The sequence below is a fragment of the Lygodium microphyllum genome, chromosome 8 (assembly GCF_053477565.2).
Source record: "Lygodium microphyllum isolate KBCC chromosome 8, Lygodium_microphyllum_v1.1.10, whole genome shotgun sequence".
NCBI lineage: Eukaryota > Viridiplantae > Streptophyta > Polypodiopsida > Schizaeales > Lygodiaceae > Lygodium > Lygodium microphyllum.
The window spans coordinates 134,740,251-134,742,478 of NC_141142.1; the positions used below are offsets into that span (position 1 = coordinate 134,740,251).

Here is a 2,228-nt window from a genome sequence, read left to right on the forward strand (position 1 = left end):
TAGTAGTTGTGGAGCATGGAGTGAGCATGAAGAGGATGCAAGAAGAGGAGTCTTCGAGGCAGATCTCAATTATAACAACTTGTGCAATATGTGGTTGAAGAACCACTAGAAGGGCAGACACTAAGTGGACACTTAAGTCCCCTTTCATTGCTTGTGAAATTTTTACTTGTGAAATTGAGGTCATCTGCAGAACAATGGTGGAAGATGAAGAGTTAATGGATTTGCTATTTTTCTTCCTGGATTCGGAGAGGCTGCTCGGGTTTCTTCTTCTTGTACCTTGTATTTGTTATTGGTAGAAATAAAACAGAGTCTTGGCATCATTTTCTCGTCTTGCTTATTCACTTGATTGATCTTCTATCTTAAAATTCGTCAAGGTCCTCTATGGACGCGACTTTGTTTTCGAAAACCCTTCAACAACGTTAGGTCCAACCAATCGTGTGTTTTTCTCTTATCTTTCTCAATCTATTGAGTTCTTCAAATCCTCTTATGTATTATAATATTGTTTGTATTTAATAGTTGAGATGTTTGATTTGTTAGATTTGCTACGTGTTCCGCTTCGTAACAAGATACATGTGGAAGCACTCTTAGTTGACATGTGAACATTATGTGTGGACATTTCTTTTCTCCGTAGAATGATAGTATCGATCAATTGTGGGTAAGGGAAATTCATTATTTCGACGCTCACATATGACAATTATAGTGCAAGGAATAGAATAGTGCAATAATGCTGGAAGGAAGGTTAGAATGTGATTGGTACACCTGCAGCAACATTAAGGTATCTATGCAAATCCAACTTTTACTTGCTTATATTTATTTATTGATGGGATTCTTGTGCGATGCATGGTGGATCAGCCGCACTCAAGAAGCTGCGAGCTGAGCTAATTATAACCTCATGGGGTGACAGCTGCCAAGCAGGTCGAGGGGGAAGCTGCGGGAAGGAAGGAAGGGCACAGAGAATTACTACTCTTAGTAACAGAAGTAGTAGGAGTAGTACCAGCATGCAGCAGCAACCAGCTAGGCCACCAGCTATGCCACCACGGATCACATGATACCCGCGTGGCGGCGCTGCGATTGAATGGAGGAGTACGTGCTGCTGCTGCGTCGGAGAACGAAGGGGAGATGATCCTCGCTAGACAGCTTGAAGTAGGTGGCCCCTTCCTCCGAGTAGGCCGCTAAGCCAGTGGAGTTGAGGTAGACGAGGATGTCGTAGGCTTGGCAGACTGCACCCGCAATGCGAGGGCAGGGCAGAGCCACATCCCGGCGCTGAGAAAACTGGAGTCTGGCGCTTGGCCACTGATCCGCTTCCACAAGGAAGTACTCGCCTTCTCCTTCTTGTCTCCAGGCCAGAGCCCTACCGGTGTCCGCATTCTCGATCAACACATCGTCCACCTGCGATACGAACGGCCGGAACTCACGGGTAATGTGGGTGAACCTATACTTTGCGCCTTCGTCGGACAAGCGCACATAGTAGGTGGAGTTGCTTTCATCCCACTCGGGAGCCAAATAGCTGCCGGCTCCCTCAGAGCCCACGGACATGAACTCGTACAGCTCCTCGCCGTAATACACGGCGGGCGAGAAACACATGCTCCAGTAGGGGTAGACCAATGGCAGTTCCGGGCATGGAAACCGTTGGAGTGCTGCTTCAGCCGATCCCGCGGTGGTGGTTGCTAGCATGCAAAGCTGCGGCATTGCTACCATGAGCATGATAATCGCCTTCGTCTTGCAGTTGCTGCTTGAATATCACAACCAAAGAAAAACGGATCAGGGGAAGAAAGCCAGAAAAAAGAAGAGACTAAGCTTTTCAATGTTTAGCATATCTTATACCCCTCTCTCCCACACAAAAACGCACGCACTGCACGATACCTAGCAGAAGCCATGGCTCGTAAAATTACGAAGACGTGCCGGAGCTATGGATTGCTGGATTCAGCGAGTTGCGAGGCTGATGCGCTGCCGTTTTAAAGGTAGACACAGAGAGAGAGAAAAAGAGAGAGAGAGAGGGGGGGGCGGTGGGGATCATGGCGTCAAGAGATAGGCATCACATGCATGGACGGACTAGCAGCACGGCATGTACCGATGTGAGCCTTGCCCAGCATGTGGTTGAAATTGGTATACTTTTCAATCACATGCTCAACAAGGCTCACATCGAAACAGGCCGTGCTGCTTGTCCTGATGTGAGCCTTGCTGAACATGTGATTGAAATTGCTGTAGTACAACGTTCATTGCGCCTC

At 47.7% G+C, this 2,228-nt stretch overlaps 1 protein-coding gene across 1 annotated transcript; it reads right to left on the minus strand.

The window, feature by feature from the left end:
- Positions 1–687: 687 nt before the first annotated feature.
- LOC148032894 (uncharacterized) lies at positions 688–1,967 on the minus strand. Its single transcript, XM_087684202.1, has 2 exons — positions 1,864–1,967; positions 688–1,729 (listed from the first exon to the last, which is right to left on the minus strand). The coding sequence occupies exons 1-2, from the start codon at positions 1,875–1,877 to the stop codon at positions 1,042–1,044; spliced, it is 702 nt and encodes a 233-aa protein (XP_087540328.1). The 5' UTR covers positions 1,878–1,967; the 3' UTR covers positions 688–1,041.
- Positions 1,968–2,228: the final 261 nt, after the last annotated feature.